Genomic DNA, 15,417 nt, shown 5'->3' with positions numbered 1-15,417 from the left:
GACTCGAGCATGTCCAGAGAAGGGCAACGAAGCTGGTGAAGGGTATGGAGCACATGTCGTACGAGGAGTGGCTGAGGGAACTGGGGGGGTTTAGTCTGGAGAAGAGGAGGCTGAGGGGAGACCTCATCACCCTCTACAGCTACCTGAAAGGAGGTTTCAGAGAACTGGGGATGAGTCTCTTGAACCAAGTAGTAAGCAATAGGACAAGAGGTAATGGCCTCAAGTTGCGTCAGGGAAGGTTTAGACTAGATATTAGGAAGTATTTCTTTACAGAACGGGTTGTTGGGCATTGGAATGGGCTGCCCAGGGAGGTGGTGGAGTCCCCATCCCTGGAGGTGTTCAGGAGGCAGGTCGACATAGCACTTAGGGATATGGTGTAGTTGGGAACTGTCAGTGTTAGGTTAACGGTTGGACTAGATGATCTTCAAGGTCCTTTCCAACCTAGATGATTCTGTGATTTGGTGATTCTGTGAAGAAGACTGGAGCAAGGAACAGAGATGGAGAGCAAGTAGGAAAAGTTGTTGTTAAGATGCTGGCAGGATCAGGCTAGAGCTATATCTCTAGAAAAATGGAGAGGAGCCTGAGGTTTCTGGGGTTTGCATGACACGTGCTTGATCCCCCAGGCAGTCTGTCATGATAGTTCACCTGCACTGCCTGTCTGTCTGGACGATGGCAGCCTGCTGCCACTGCTGGTTACTCCCGGTCTCTCACGAGGTAGAGTTCTCATGCTTTAGCTTTTAAGATGGCGACCCTGCTGATGATTATATTGAATTCATTATGGTGTCCCATAATAGGATTTCTTTCTTGGTTTGGTCTTTGATCAATCTAAGGAATTATTAAAAAAAAAAAAATATTTAAAAGAACACTATTTGAGTTGCACATTAAATGTTCAGTTAAGAAAAAGTTTTTCTGTATAGCCTTAAATTAGACCCTTGGTGAAATACAGTGGTACAGTTTTTAGTTATGCTATCATATAAAAATGTGTACTTGCATAACACCTGTCAACAGCTTTTTCGAAAAAGGTCAGTGTTGTATTTCTTAGCTCTATGTTATTATTTGTTCCATTCAATGAAACATCAAAGTGCTAAATTGCAAAGCAACTATTTTATATTTTGTATCTTTAATACACAAATTTAATTTTAAACTAATTATTAAACTTTACAAATGCATAATAGTTGTCTGCCTATCATAAGATTTCATTTTGCTACCCCAAATTTATTTTAAATAATGAGTCTTAATTTGGGAGAATAATTTATATTAAAGTAAAAATTTAGTTACTATCAAGTCACCAGATAATCTGTTATGTCCTGAGTAATCCACACATATTTATCAGAGATCTCCAAGTAATAGCTTTGACTATTTCTAATACAGCCAGTGGAAGCTACTTATTACTTAAGTATATGTAACAGGCTTACAATACACAAGGGTAGAGGTTTTTGGGTATGTCACATGATTAGTTTGCGGAACTCTTTGCCACAGGGTGTTGTGAAGCCTAAGAATATAAAAATGTTCAAATACGCATGAGAATAAGTGCTCAAATTCATGGTGCATAGGCCTACTAACCACAATTTGCTTGGATTTAGTTCCTAGACTACATGGTCCTTAACTTGCTGCTTTTCAGCAGCTGAGCAGGGAAGGGCCATGCTTTACTGGCCCTGTTTCCTAAAAAGTTACTGCAAGCGACTAGAGCCTTTGATCTGATAGTCTCACCTTTCCTTTGTGAAACAACTTTCTTTTCCATTGCTGCAACAGAAAATCATTACTGATTTTTTTCAAATTAAGCAGTCATTTCATTTCCTAATTCGTAATGGCTAAGAATAATGAGGTAGACTTGGGTGTAGAATATTAAAAGTTCTAAATTATACTTACGCCTTCTTGTAGGCCATTTAATTTGCAAGCCTGATTAAAACGTTTAAATAGTATTAGTAAGAGGAACAAGACAAACCTTACTCTTCATTACCATGCGAAAAAAAAAAAGCCATGATCTTAAGCACTTGTTTTGCAGTTACAGAAAACTTTAAGGCTCATGAAAATAGCAGTTAATACCGAGAAAGTTGAGAAATCATTGATTATCGAAGGATTTTCAGAAAGAACTAAGGTAATGTACTTCTGGTATTTTCTTCCAGCTCTTCACACCCCTTCTCTGTCTTTCATTTGCTTGAAATAAACATGTCATATTGGGTCTTATTTGAATTGCCATGACACAGCCTATGAAATAAAATCCACTTTCATTTCTAAATAAACCTACTGAACAATAAGATATGTGGTTCTCCTAGAAGCCTATGTGAAGAAGATATTCAAAGAAGTCAAAAGACATATGTATAAAAATCACTGGTTATTAGAAGAGTTCATTTATATTAAATTACCATTGATTTTTGTCTTAATAGTGATATACTTTTAAAGACAGCTCTTTGCATACTTCCCAGCAGCATTGTATTAGCAATACTAATGTATTGGTTGTCTTTACTGAACTTGGGTAGCATTAAGAATTGCTACTCAAAAAAAAAAAAGTTGGAAACTTGTAGCATTGTGAGATTTATTTTCTCTCAGATTAAATTTAGCATTTCCTGGCTATAGCCCTGCATACTCAATATGCTGTGAGAGCTTAGCTGGTTTCTTTCCATATCATAAAAGGTTTTAAAATCCAAAAAATGAAACTGTTAGCATTTAATGCGCTATGTGTTGGCAACTGAACCTACCAAAGAGGATTCTGCAATAAAAAAAGTTAAAATTAAATTGAGGACTCTGCATGGTGCTGAGGAGAGAACGGTTTTAATAATGCCATTTTCTTATGACTTCTGTTGTGCAATAAAGCCAGCCTGAAACAATAACACAATGATGATCCAAACAAGGAGTAATGAGGACTACAAACAACTAGGAAGATTTGCTTTCTTTACGCTATCTGTTATGAAATAAATAGATAAAACCAGTGTCAGATCAATCTTCTACCTCCCACTGTTACTGTTAGCTTTTTCACCAGTTATACCTTTCTGTGGAAATTGTGCCTCATTACAGTTACGTCTATACTGATTAACAATTCCAGCTTTCAGGTTTTTTTAGCTAGAAAAGTAGTTTATGACTATCTGCTGTTCATACTACCATTTAAAAGCTTACCTTGTGGCACTGAATGACTTGATTCTGTCTCTTTGATTGAATTATCTATTGAGGCACACTCAAGCCAAGCTATGCTACTAATATTGTCGGTTGCCTTTCCTCTACTATTGTATGGCTGATTCTCATGCTAACCTAGTTACTGCTGTCCATCTAGACCTATCACTTGCTGCTGTCATTTATCAGAGCTTGGTTTTTAGCTCACTGATAAAGACAGAGAACTGTAATGTATGTTTGTCGCTAAATAGTTTAAAGACAGAAAGGGAGCAGATCTGCTAAATAAGAAGTTACAGCAGCAGTTATTGTTTCAGAGTAGACCCATATTAGATAATTACTCATTAAAAGCGATATTACAATTATCCAAGAAGTATACAGTAATATTCCCACATTTGGCATTTTAAGGGGATTTTTTGCGTAAGTATTAAAAAAAATGAAGATAATGGACAAAATAAATGCCATAACATAGTTCATTGTTCTTTCTCATGTTAAAAATTGCAAAAATTGCTTAGTATTTATTTTAAATAAGACAAAACTTCTGAAGAGGTGCCTGCTGTATCTGAAGGTGAAGCAATTGCAAATAAACTACCTTTTACACTTTTGTTACAGCATGCTAAATGACCTGCTACATGTTTTTAAATTCATTTGAAGATTCAATGCATCATAAAATAAGGCCTCAATGTTTATGTTCAGTCTGGCTCTTAATTATTTTGCAAGAAAAGTTGAGGTGATCTTGGCTGTAATTTTTCAGAATGGCACATTAGAAACTATTTCTAAATATCGTTCTCCTTATCCCATGCTTTGAGAGAAGACAACCTGTCTCTGTCATAGAACTGGAGAAGAAGATATGTGAGACAGGATTTGCCAGGTGGGCTGATCCCATGGGATAGAAGTTCTTTCTTCTTCTTCCGGTGAGGAGAAATATAAATGACAAGAGAAAATGCTGCATTAGAAGACTCATTTAATAAAGCTGGGTGGTCTTCATAATGATCTTCTTTTTTTTTTAAATGAGGATTGTTGTCTTCCAGAGTAGGTAGGTACTATTGTAGCTAAGTACTAGTTTGAAGTAAGTACTAGTACATATAGAAGGTGAAGAGTCGGGAGTATATTTTAAGACAGTCTGTTGTAGCAAGTATCTTCTATTACTTATAAGGATTACTGGCCTGCATGAAGTACAGTTTGTATGACCAGGACAGTGATCTGCCCAGTACATTTTAATCATTCTCATCCTTTCCATATTTTATCTCAACTTTCAATTGTTTTTACACTATTTAATTTATATTTACTAAATCAAATTGAGAGAGAAAATAAGTTTATCCTGATCTGAGCTGGACCCTTGATGTTATGTACTGCTTATTTTTCAAGTTCTTCCTTTTCTGTGCCAGTAAAATGTGCAGCCAGGGCCCAGCTACGAAATTGGCAGTATTAGCATATGCATCTGAGTAGTATGAAGGTATCTAAAGAACCAGATCAGTCCGTGATCTTAATGACCTTGAGGAATGGACGGCATCTGATGGTAAATAGGTGGCTATGATGATCTCAGACCAGCTCATAGGCCTTACAAGAAGTGCACTCATAACTGGAATTAGCTGGTACTCTGAATCCTATTCTAAGCAGAGTCCAAGCTTTAAAAGGATAAGAAGTTTGAATTCCTTTTCTTAACCTTAAGACCTCTCTCTTCAGCTGAATTACAGAGGGTATGTTGTTAGCGTGGTCACAGTATCACTTATCTATAGTACTTTATACATCAGCACAGTGACTTGTTCCAATTTTCTGTTATCTTACCATCCAGCAAGATTGGAAGGAGTGAAAAATACAAAATGTTTTAAAATTTACTGGGCTTTGCAAGACATTTTGTTAGGGCTTTGTGTTTGTATTTGATGGACTAATATCTAGGTGGATGGTGAATGTTTACTTTCATTTTGCTTTTGGAAGCAGTTTGTAACTGCCAATTGACAGAGCAATCCCTCGTATCTCTCCATCTCTGTGGCATGATTTGTGTCTCAGCACAAGGTTGGATGGTCACTCACTGATGACTCAGTGTAGTTTGAGCATTCGCAATATATCCAAGGGGTAGCAACACTCTCATGTCATCTACCACTCAGAGAAGACGATTAACTCGAATGTAGGAAACTAGCAAGTTGTTAATGGACTAGTTAGTGTTTTAAGTCATGGAGAAATTTGCAGTTTTTAGTCATCTTCCTGCACTGGGGCAATATTTCTTCAATTTTCATAGTAGGTATCATTTATATTTGATATTTGTACTAGTTCTTTAATATACTGCCTAAAAGCAGAAGTGATTTCTGAGGGTATAAAAGGCAGTATTGGTCTAAAGTAAAATAATAGAAGTGTTTTTTTCTCTGGATTTTTTGTATTGAAAGCAGCAATTGATTTAGTAAACAAATTATTGAATCCAACCCTCTGAAACAAGTGTGAAATATGCTGATTAAAAAGAATTGCTACCTTAAGCATTTTTAAAGGGATTTTACTAAATGCTTGACAGAATGCTTTATAACCAAATGAGTGACAGCTTTGCTATTTTGATATTTGGTAATCTTAAATTGCCATTTTTTTAACTGTAAAGTTTTCCCTGGGAAAGTCAGGCACAGAGAGTTCTCAAATCATATGTCAGATTGCTATGAATGTTATTAGCATTGAGTGAGACCAGTTTTTAAGTAAAGCAGCTACTCCTTTTCCCCCAAAGGACAAAACCAGAAGCGAACAACAAAGGAAAATATGTTCTCTGTATCTGCCAGTGCATCCACGACTGTAATAAATTCTGGTACCTGTGAAAGTCACAGCAAAAACCACACCCATGTGAGGCACAGCGCAGCCAGAAGAACAAAAAGAGTTCATTAACAGCTTGGCCTCTTGATATTTTCAGGCTTCTAAAATAAGATTTTCATCTAGCTAATACTGTATTTCTGTGATTAAAGACAGTGGCGTACCCTAAATCTTCTGGCAGAAGCGAGGATATGACAGCAGTTGAGTCTTGGCACTCTTTAGAACAGAAACTTCAGGAAATTATGAGTCAAGTTTCACTCTGCCAGTAGGCCCAGAGGTATCTGCTGGGGCCAACGCAGTAGTTGGAGGAGTTGCATGACGGGAAATGTACTATGTGGTGTATTTTTTTGAAAATGGTTTGCTGGTTGTCTCCTGTGGATCCCCGGCTGGTTGGTACTAAAGGCTTCATCCCCTTCTCCCCCCTCCCCAGGTGGCTCCCTGTGAGGTTTGTGGTAAGTATTGCCTCTCCCAGGTGGTTGGCCTCTAGGCAGCAAGAGAGAAGTGCTAGGTGACTGGTCAGTGTCAGTTTTTGGATCTTGTTCTTCGTATCTAGCTTCGCAGACTGCTGTCCGTAACTTGGAGCAGCAGTGCAACTGCAGTAGCCTTGTCAACGAGGTTAACTGTTTGAGATGTCTGCGTAATCAGATTTTGAAGGTTGGATCTGAAAAGAGAGCCAAAACCTCTTGAAATTAAATGAATTGTCTGCCATTGAGATGAATTGCTTACACAGTTTGTTACCATCGGTGTTATTATAGGATATGGTTCACTTCAACCACAGCTCTACTTGCAAACCCTCAGCTCATTGGAGCAGGAGTATGTTGTATTAACAAGTAATATGTACTTCCCCTTTATATTAAATTAATGGGTAAAAAATACCCCTTTTCAGCTAAAAATTATCGTATTTTCTTCTATGCTCAAAATTAAGATCACAGAAAACTGTGCAGAAGTAATGTTGTTAGATAAAAAAAAACAACAAGCAGAGCATATGGGAAAATTCATCACTGAACTTCAGAGATAAGATATTCCCTTTCAGTGCCATACTTCCCATAAGCCAGTTTTATGGCCCACTTGTATTATGTATATCTTTATATGCAGTTGCTTGTATGCCGTAATACTGTGTTAGCAAATTCTAATTTTTCCTTTAACAGCACACTTTACTTGTCAGAAAAGCCCTACTGAAAAGGTCTTGACAGATTTGCTATGCATGCTTTTAAAATGATTGCTGTGTTTTCTCTGTATTCTCAGCCACTAATACACACCTGATCTTTTACTCTTGTCTCTGTATCACCAGGCCTCCTGAACCTGTTTACAGCACTGTGAACAAACTGTGTGATAAACCACCTTCTCCTAGGCACTATTCCCCTGTCGAGTGTGACAAAAGCTTCCTTCTTACAGCTCCCTATCCCCACTACCACGTAGGCCTGCTCCCTGACTCTGAGATCACCAGGTACTGCATGCGCTTCTTCCTCACCTCCTTTGTTAGAGTGCATGAACATCACTGGATTTATCTCATAGTTTGCATCTTCACCATAGATCTTTTTCTACAGCTTGTGCTTGTTTTTAACCATGCTTTCACATCTGCACCACTGGAAGATATATGCTACCTTGGTATATAATTTTGGTCATCCAAAATCCAGTGATGAACACAGGCAATGTTTTGATCCATTGGAATGGTGCTCTAAAATAGGTTACATAGTATGTATCACATTTTACAACTGAATTCAGTATTTGTTTCTCTGTGAGTATAGAAATTGACTAAGACCTCACTGAAACCTGTAGTAATTTGGTTTGATTCAGTCATTTTATTTCTGTGTTGTGCATACTTTGTTCACTGAGCATCTTTGGGTTTATAGGGTGGCTGCCTAAGCCATTCAGAAGAAATTGAGCAAAAAATAATCACCTCCCTCACTAAGTCATGGTTGAGAATACATGTACAATTTAGCATTCCCTAGGCTGGCTGTGCTCTGAGAGGACAGTCAGTAAAACCTGAAGTGATGAACATTTCCATAACTGAAGTAATGGAAGACATTTCTATAAAATATTGTCAGTGATTCCCTCTTGAGAAATATTTAATAAAGGAAAACTACTGTCCAAAACTGTATGCTAGTATAACACAGCTATTCTTCTGTAATCTACTGGGATAGTAGTAAACTATTTGCAAACAAGACTTTGGAGATAGAGGAAGAGTTAGGCACAAGTTTTCAAGAAGATGTTGAGTGCTTCCTTTGTCAGGAAAAAACCTACAATCTTTTATATTCAAAGTAGAAGAAAAATAATTGTATTTGAAGATTTGATCATAGACATTTTCTACAGAAAACACATTTCAATGAAGAGTAATGTGGGAAGACAAGAGTAGAAGTGTGTAAGTGGAATGGAAAATGGTAGATTAGTGTAAGATACAATAACAGGAAAAAAACCTAGGTATTAAAAAAATAGCTGTGAAAGGCATTGCAGTGCTATGAAATAGAAAGCTAAATTAAAAAAGCAATAAGACAAAGTGAAGAGTTCAACAGATGTGGTAAGACCATGCAAAAGCTGCCATTTTATTAGAATGAGAACTGTGTAGCTTCTAGAATTTGTAAAAAGGTGCTTAATCACTGGACAAAGTGATTAGTTAAGCTGTTCAGGCCAGTGCAAGTTTGGGTGAAAAACATTGGTAAGGTCAATGTTTTATAAAGGTATAAATAATTCCAGAAGGATGACAGGTATTAACAGATCTATCTACAATATTTTAATTTCTCTGCAAATATTATTTTAAAGGAAATAACTAGCCAAAAATAGTAAAATTAATTCAGGTCTCTAGGTACAGCGTACATATGAGTAATCTATCTGTAAGCATCACAGTGCTTCTGTGTGGTTAGAACCAAACAACAGAAGAGATCGTTATAAAGAGACTCTAAGTTTTAAAATGGTCCGTTTAGAAAGGAAGGCACCAACTTGAACTAGAAAGTTGAACAAGTGGGTTCTAGGGGATTTTGGGGACATGGAGTTGTGTATTGGGAACACTGAGGATTAGATTGTGGCTTGCTAACCGTAGAGAGATGCAATTCATTGCTAAATGGTCAATCTCTATAGACTTGACTGTCAGGACTATGGAGATAGGTTGGGGGAAAAGGCTGAATCTGTTAAGGCTGCTTCCTGCAGACCAGACACTCAGATGACAATAATCGGTGGAGCCCTGGAAAGCTCATAGAACTAGGCCATTTTGTGACCTGAAAGTATAATTCTCTACATCCTTTTGCTTTACTGTGTGATTGATTAAATACTTGGTCCTCAGATATTTGATGACCTGACATCAGGACTTAAAAATCTGGATTTTTTTCTACTGAGTGTCAGTTTACAATTCTCTTTAAGAACAGGGTTTCATTTCTCTTCATTCTACTTTGATGTAAAATTAAGCTCTAGTCCCTGTATATTTAATCAGTTTGTTTATTTCAACAGTCCAATAAAAACTGCAAAAAGAACACAAAAGACGAGAAAAGACACAACTCACGGTTAAATGCTCTGCACAATGCTCTGCTACATGCTATGGTAGAGGCAACTGATTGCTATAATTTATACTTCCTTCCCACTGTGACATAATATTCAGATGGAAAATATGACAGTTTTCAATGTTCTCAAATACTGTCATCTTCTCCACAGGACTCTTTGAATAGTTGACTGTAGAGGAAGACATTTGAAATAAAATTTCACCAAATGCCTTTGGTGAGGAAAGTGACAGCTTTCCAATATATACCATGATTTGATTTCCAAATGGAGTCGGTATTCACAGTTGGAGAACAGATTTTAGAAAAGTATTAATCCCATTTTAACCCTAATCAAAGTGGCTAATTTTGCAGAAATGTTCATTGTACACAGCCCTAAATTTCACAAAGGTGGTATATCTCAGGGCTGTATTGCGTTGAATATTTGGAAGAATTAATCCATAAAAAGACCTTGTTTTAAATCTGCTGCTGTGATACCACCATCTCTATTGAAAATTGTACTACAAAAAATCTTCCAAGTTTTGATCACATATTTTGAAAGATCTCTCTTTACTCACCTGAATTCCTCAAAGCCCTATTCCTCCACATTATACACTTCCATGGTCTCCAGTCAAATATAAAAGTTATCTCCCTGTCTTCCTTCAGGCTCCCTAGAAAGAATTTTTCCCAGAATTTGTCAGCTTCAAGTTTGGGGAGGAAGGGATAGGGATTATTTGCTTGTTTTGGTAACTGCAGTCATTGTCATATCTGTGTACTCCAGTATGGAGAATCTGCTGCTGAACTGCAAGAAATTTGGTTTGACAAAAACTCTTCCAGAGGAAGAGGAACATGATGCCACGTTCTCCCAATTGAAATGGTTGTAAGCCAGCCAACACCTTTCAAATTGCTGCTTCAGATAATTTGTCAGCTACTCCTCAGACGATTGCTTTATCAAGGCTCATTAACTTGATAGGCAAAGAGAATTCATAGGGCAAAGCCTTATTTGTCTATAGTAAATTCAAGTTTACAACCCTTGCTTTTGTGGTGGCCTGTCTTACCTCCTGGGAGATTTGGAGGTCTAGAACAATATACTCCCATTTTAGGATAGAAGTAATTTTTTTTTTATCGAATTATCAGTTCACGTGAATTGATATTACCAGGGCTACGTCAGTGTGCAACAGCTGAAAATCTATCCCATTGAAGGCGGGAGTAGAGAGAGAATTTTGGAATAGTAAGTTTTCCTTTGAGAGCACCACATGGGAACGGGTGCAGAGTATTCATGTTCTGGCCTCTGTCATTATTGACAATTATGTGTACAATTAGAAGATTATTGGCAGAGAAAGGAAATCACAGCTCATAGATGTACCACTCTTTCTACAAACACGAGACTTTGTTTCTGCATTATGTAACACAAAATGTTGTGTTCTCAGTCTTTGCACAGAGAACTTCATTACATTCACCACTACATAGATACACTTAAAAAATGCTTCCATTTTGCCCAGATCTAACTTCCCTGTCTTTACTGAAATCTTTTTGGCACTCTACTTGCCAGCAGTTTTTGCTAAAGGGCAGCCCTGATATTGTTGGTTTGTGTGATTTTTTTTTTTTCCGTAGGTATTTGCTTTTCAGCCTTTGATCATGTGATTGCATCAATATTTTTGAATACATGTAGGGGAAGGAACTAAGGGTAGGATTTCAAACTTTGTAGTCATTGGAGAAAAGCTTGGGAACATGACTCCTCCCAGGAAAATAAAAAGAAGTGAAAAATTTGTTCATGTTTAGTCTAGCTTTTTTAAACTTGCAGATCCTCCTTCTGGTGCTTGGGTGCCTGGATTGAAAGTATTTGGCTTGCTTTTAAAATCAAGATTAGTTTCTTGAAGCCAGCCCCAGTTCTGGCTGACACTGTGATCTGCAGTTTTAGGCAAGGTAGTTAATGATTTTGTGCTTTGTTTCCCAGTCTCTAAAAGAAGTTTAACAATGATCTCATGGAGCTTTGAAAACTAATTCTGTCTGAGACAATAGCATCCTATTACTAATGGCAATTGGTGTTACTGTTTAATAACATAAAAATGATTTTAAGGTATTTGATGAAGTAGATTAATGACATCAGTTCTTGGGACCACCACTACTTTCCCACCAATGGGGATTAGGGAGAGAAGATAATATAGGCACAGGGCTCTAGAGCAGAGTCTTTTGCAGAAAACAGCATGCCATTTGCATAGGTATTCAAAGGTAACTGAGCATTGTGTAACACTTAAGAGCTCCACAAATAAAAGTGTGCTGAAGTGTAAGCAGGACATACGGGTAAGGAGAATATAATGTCAAGAATCTTAATAATTGATGCGCGATGCTACTTCCAACATGTGGCTGAACTCCTGCACCTGTGCCTCGTAAGCACATGAGGGTCACTACGTTCCAGAAGCCTCTGCAATCAGACTAGCGTATGTCTGCACCACTAAGGACTACTGCTTGTGGGCACCTCACTTAATTTTAGGGATCCCTGGAATCCCTCTATAGGCCATGAAGGGACAGCTGAGAAGGTGCTGACCGCTTTTCACTGATCTAGCAGGAAGTTAAGGTAACTGCACTTGGAAAGGGTTTGAATGGAGGGCCTCTGGTAGTCATTACTATAGTGTCCTTTCTCATTTGCTAATATCTGCGCAGCCTTTTTCTTCACAATAACCTGCTGGGAGCGAGCTTGTTGTCAAAATGATGCATAGGACTGTACTTGTGTGTGGCTGCCTTCCAGGGAGGCTCTTGTCATCTTTATTGAAATTCACATTGCACAGGAGTACTCATCGTCCCCTTTTCAATCCCATGTGTTTAATATTGGAATTATATCTCCCAAAACACATCTAGCCATATTTTGAGTTTTTTGAAATGCCTGGCAACCTGAAAATGGGACCTATCAAACAAGCAGTAAAAAGCAATGATATGAAATTAAGTCTTCAACTTGCCCCACATAAACACAACCACCTTTCTTGAATTTAAAACGAACTTTAACTGTTTAGTTGTAATCATTTACATATTTTTTGTGAAAATTTCAAATAATAATTACAAAACTGATAATAAGTATGTTTCAGCAAATGGATTTAAATACTTAAATATTTAAAATCGGGATTGGAGCATATTTCTACTTTTTCATATTTTAACATCTTGGAATCAACTTCTGAACTGATCTGCATTTTATATAATCCAACCACAAACAGCAAGCTTATATATGGTAAACTAGCACTACTAAGTAGCACTGCTTAAAGACAGTGGAAGGGAGTAAGTACACAGTTCTTTCTGTGGATTTTTGAACAGCAAAATAGTCAATACTGGGGTTCATCTTGTTCAGTGTCAATGGAAACAAATTAATCCTCCAGTCACAAAGAAAAAACGTCTTTAGAAAATAAAAGATACTTGGTTAAAATAACTTTTGATAAAGTAGCTCCCTAAAACCATAAGGCGGTGTTTAAAAAAATGAACCCTGTGACTTTTTGTTTTGAGAAGTGATATTAAGGCATATCGATAAACAATTTTAAGCATTCAGAGGCACAGAGCATATAGCAACCCCTAAGCAATTTAAGAGATTAAACTGGTCATCTCAGAGGCTGGCTTGGGTACTGATGTTCATATAGATGGGGATTGAAGCATCTTGTTATTGCTGATTTCAGTGAGAATTAAGTATGTAAGTACTATGGCCTTCACTCCCTAAACAACATCTATAGCGATTTAAGTGCTTCTTTAACTCTGGCAGCTAGACCTTTCTAAAAATAAGCTTGGAGACCTTGACTCACATGCAGGAACACACATTGCAGTGGTTGACAAGATGCAGCCCAGATGCATACAATTACATACCATTTATGCTTGACTGGATTGTGCTGCTTCTGAAAGCAGCTGCAGAACTGCAATATTTTATAGTCATAGATTATATGGCAAAACAAAATCAGCATAAACTGTGTTGATTAACTGTCTACAACTCAGATGCAGCATCTCAGTGTAGATTGTCCCTGCTTGTGAATCAGACTCCTGAGGCCTTTAAATTATTTAGGATCTTTTGGAAATTATACAAATTAATTGTGGATTTTCCTTATCACTTTCAATTAACAAATTAAAAAGTCTGAACTGGAACAGTTTCCTATAATTTCTTTTTAATCCTGACTCAAGTATTCTCTTCAAGTAAATGATCCAGTCATATAACTGTTATAGCTAATGAAAGAAAAATTATGCTGCCTGTCAGACTCAGCTTTCATGTTATTTTGCATGGCTGAATCTCTGACCCTAATAAGCACAAACATTCCTATAGATTCTCTTATGATCTTTTTTTTAATGAGGAGTCTTCTATTTTGGACACTATTAATTAAAATTATTAGGAAGATGCTCCTTTTAAGAACTCGGAGAGATAATTGCAGGAGAATCTTAACCTGTAAAGACATAAAATCTCTACAGTTCAAGTGTGTAATTATGTAAAGTTACAGATGCCTTTCAGGTTAAGATGGGATGCTTCAGGTTAATGCTGCTGGGCTTTATTTCCAGTTGTGCTGCTGACTGATTCTCTTTAGTTGAGCAAATCACTTAATTCTATTTGCTTTGCTTTATCTATCAGTAAAATAATCTTGTTACTCAGTTATATTGGAAGGATAACTAATATCATTAAACAAAATAGAATAAAATTTTTAAAGAAAAAATTAAGGAAAAATTATTCTGTTCTGTCATTTGGGAAATGTTTTGTATTTTTGGAATATACGGTTTGATTTTCAGAGATACCATGCTTTCTTGTGCTACAGATCCTCTTTTGTTTGTATTCTGCACCCATGGATATTAAACTGTATATTCTTAGCTCATAAACTGGACAGAAATATTAACTCAGTTTAGTTAAGTAGCAGTATTTTCTTTACTGTGTCTTTAGAGAAGAAAAAAATACCAGTTCTCAGTAAGAAAACATCTGTAAATCACTAATATTAAAATGTTCGTGCTGTTATGATTACAAACAGAGCTACAGAGAGACATTTGGGAACAAAGGAAAGATGTCTCCTTCTTTTCCACGCCTATAAACAAGCTCTGAAATTCAGTCTCTAAGTCACATGAAGCACTCCCAAAGTATCAGATGCCAGTTCCTCTGTCTTTTTTGGACTAATGATGAAAACTGGAACCAGGAGACTAGAAAGATATCAGGCCACTTTTAACCAGTTCCTGCCTGAGGATTTTGGCCAGGGCAATCAGTCATCCAGTATGGGGAGGGTGAGGTGGACAATGACCCTCAGAATTGAAGTTTTGCCTGATGTCTGCTTCAGAGGATACCATTCACCACCTAAAGCTGGCTACAGCAGTTACTGGCTAGATACAAGGTAGGAGTGATGCTTCAGATTTTCTCATGAAAATCCAGTCAGTTCATAACTAAGTCCACACAGTTACCTTGTTGTTTGAAACGGTCGTTTCTGTGAGACATGTTATTGTTTATTTTCAGTATATGTAAGCGCCCTCTCAAACATCTTGTTCTGGTCTCTGAAAATCCCCTTGAAACAGTTCTTCCAAAGCAACAGAGCACTAAAACTGCAGACATAATGTTCAAATGCTCCTGAGTGTTGGGAGAAATTTAAACCCACATTTTTAATATTGGTTCCATATCTGGTTCAAGTGTATTCAGAATAAATGACAAAATATTTGACAGGAAGTGTCACTCTGCATAGGAATGCTACAGTAACAAGCTAATGGAGCCATTCACTAATTCAAATCTTGTCCACAGTAACGAAAGTTAATGACAATTATTACCTGACAACTGTCTAAAGGCTGATACAAATAGGCTTGGAGATTTCAGTTTCATTCCTGTGGACAAGTTTCCACATCATAAAAATCATCACTCCACCTGTCACAGTAATTGCTAGACTCTCGCCTCATCAGAAAAACCAAGTATAGATTTAACCTGGAGAACAAATTACTCTTTTTTACCCTGAGAGAGTTCTTTGAGCTTAGAAATGAAATATTACTGTGCAGACTGGGTAAATAAAGCTACCCTGTGGCTACCTATGCTGTACCTATTGGGGGAAGAATAATTTTCAGGGTTGTAGCTGTGCAC

General features: G+C 37.1%; 1 protein-coding gene across 30 annotated transcripts in view; it reads left to right on the top strand.

Annotated features, from left to right (window-relative positions):
• The window catches only part of DLG2 (discs large MAGUK scaffold protein 2), a 1,053,560-nt gene that overhangs the window by 770,394 nt on the left and 267,749 nt on the right, over positions 1-15,417 (top strand). For 26 of the 30 annotated variants that reach the window (XM_074816343.1, XM_074816342.1, XM_074816341.1 and 23 more), the window contains one exon: positions 7,184-7,339. The exons of the other annotated variants lie outside the window; for them this stretch is intronic. In XM_074816343.1, coding sequence (XP_074672444.1) covers positions 7,184-7,339 — 156 coding nt within the window. The remainder of the gene's footprint in view (positions 1-7,183; positions 7,340-15,417) is intronic. 30 annotated transcript variants of the gene reach the window in all.

This window comes from Strix aluco, chromosome 2 (assembly GCF_031877795.1).
Source record: "Strix aluco isolate bStrAlu1 chromosome 2, bStrAlu1.hap1, whole genome shotgun sequence".
In the NCBI taxonomy this organism is placed as follows: Eukaryota; Metazoa; Chordata; class Aves; order Strigiformes; family Strigidae; genus Strix; species Strix aluco.
Note: the sequence above shows the minus strand (reverse complement) of the source record. Positions and strands in the feature narration are given on the sequence as shown.